The sequence below is a fragment of the Charadrius vociferus genome, unplaced genomic scaffold (genome assembly GCF_000708025.1).
Source record: "Charadrius vociferus isolate BGI_N301 unplaced genomic scaffold, ASM70802v2 scaffold56, whole genome shotgun sequence".
NCBI classification, from domain to species: Eukaryota; Metazoa; Chordata; class Aves; order Charadriiformes; family Charadriidae; genus Charadrius; species Charadrius vociferus.
The window spans coordinates 4275239-4276629 of NW_009649057.1; the positions used below are offsets into that span (position 1 = coordinate 4275239).

Below are 1391 nucleotides of genomic sequence, written 5' to 3' on the forward strand. Positions count from 1 at the left end.
GGGGGGGGCGGGATATGCTGAGGATTGCGTCCATGTCCCGTGGGTGATCCCATACCATAAAGCACGTCCTGGGAGCCAAGGATATGCTGCAGACATTTCAGAGAGGGTCTGGGCAGCCCCCAAAGCTTGGCTGCTGTCTCCAGACGTCTGGAAACTCCCTTTTTCTGCTCAGATAGAGGATTGGGGAGGGGGAATGGTGGATGATAGCTGGGGAACCGAGCCCTCAGGGAGCCGTCTCCCCGCACTGTTTCTTCTGTTGTTTACTTGGGGCAAAATTCAAGTTATTTACAGCAAAAGAAAAGCCGAGCTGACTGAGCCTTGGTTATTCTTGGCCATCCCAGCTGGCGCTGCACTCCAGGAGCAAGCAGGAGGGAAGCCAAATTCATCCCCTCTTTCTTATATGTGAAGTATTTCATTTCACGTTTTCCTCAAAACCGCCTGTATTTCATCCCTGGGTTGAACCAAGGGGTTGGTGGGACCACGAGCTGACCACCTCTTTCCCGCAGCGCGGAGGCTCGGCGCACAACTGCGGGAAGCTGAAGGTGGGCCACGTCATTTTGGAGGTGAACGGCACGGGGCTACGGGGCAAAGAGCATCGGGAAGCCGCCCGTATCATCGCTGAAGCCTTTAAGCTGAAGGAAAAGGACTACATTGATTTCTTGGTCACAGAATTCAACGTCGCCCTTTAGGAACCCCAATGGGTTTTTGGGAGCGTGGCTTGGGATGGGCAGCACCTGAACGGGGATGAAAGGCAGCGCTGAGGTGTGAAAGCAGCATCCCACCACCCAGAGCCCTCGCCCGCTGCGCTACCCTGCACGTACAGACACCCCCATCTCGTCCCCCCAAATGTCCGTCCCCCCCCACCGCAGACTCTCACTGCCTGGGTAGGGCAGGCTGAGAACGGGCAGAAATCAGTGCACGTCCCTTAAAGTCTTCATCTCTGTCCTCTCTTAGGGGGGGGGGGCGGGGGCCCATGGCTCAGGCAGGAGGGTTTTTCGGGTGGTCGCTGCTCCCTCAGGTGTTTGACCCCGTGCCCAGGCGGGTGGCATGGGCCACGGGTGGGGATGCGGAGAGAGCAACCGGAGGCCTTGTAAATTGCTGGCAATGTCGTCATATTTATATATACAGAGCTTGTGCTTTTAATTTTTCAATAAATCTATCAGGTTAGAAAAAGGCTGGGTTTGTGGGGGTTTCTTCAGGGCTGGGACGGGGGGGTAGGGAGGTGAGGGGCAGGGATGCTTATGGGGCACCCCAGCACCGGCAGGGCAGGTGGGGGGGTTGGTGATGGGCAAAAATGCCCCATCCCCACAGGGGGGATCCCTCACTGCCATCACGTCTCCATCCATCCCCATCCTATCCCCATCCCTATCCCATCCCCATTCACGTCCCGG

At 57.2% G+C, this 1391-nt stretch overlaps 1 protein-coding gene across 1 annotated transcript in view; it reads left to right on the forward strand.

The window, feature by feature from the left end:
* Positions 1–728, forward strand: part of DFNB31 (deafness, autosomal recessive 31) — a 90084-nt gene extending 89356 nt beyond the window's left edge. The window contains 1 exon segment of the mRNA XM_009888092.1: positions 507–728. Within this exon segment, the coding sequence (XP_009886394.1) occupies positions 507–689 (183 nt within the window). The 3' untranslated portion in view covers positions 690–728.
* Positions 729–1391: the final 663 nt, after the last annotated feature.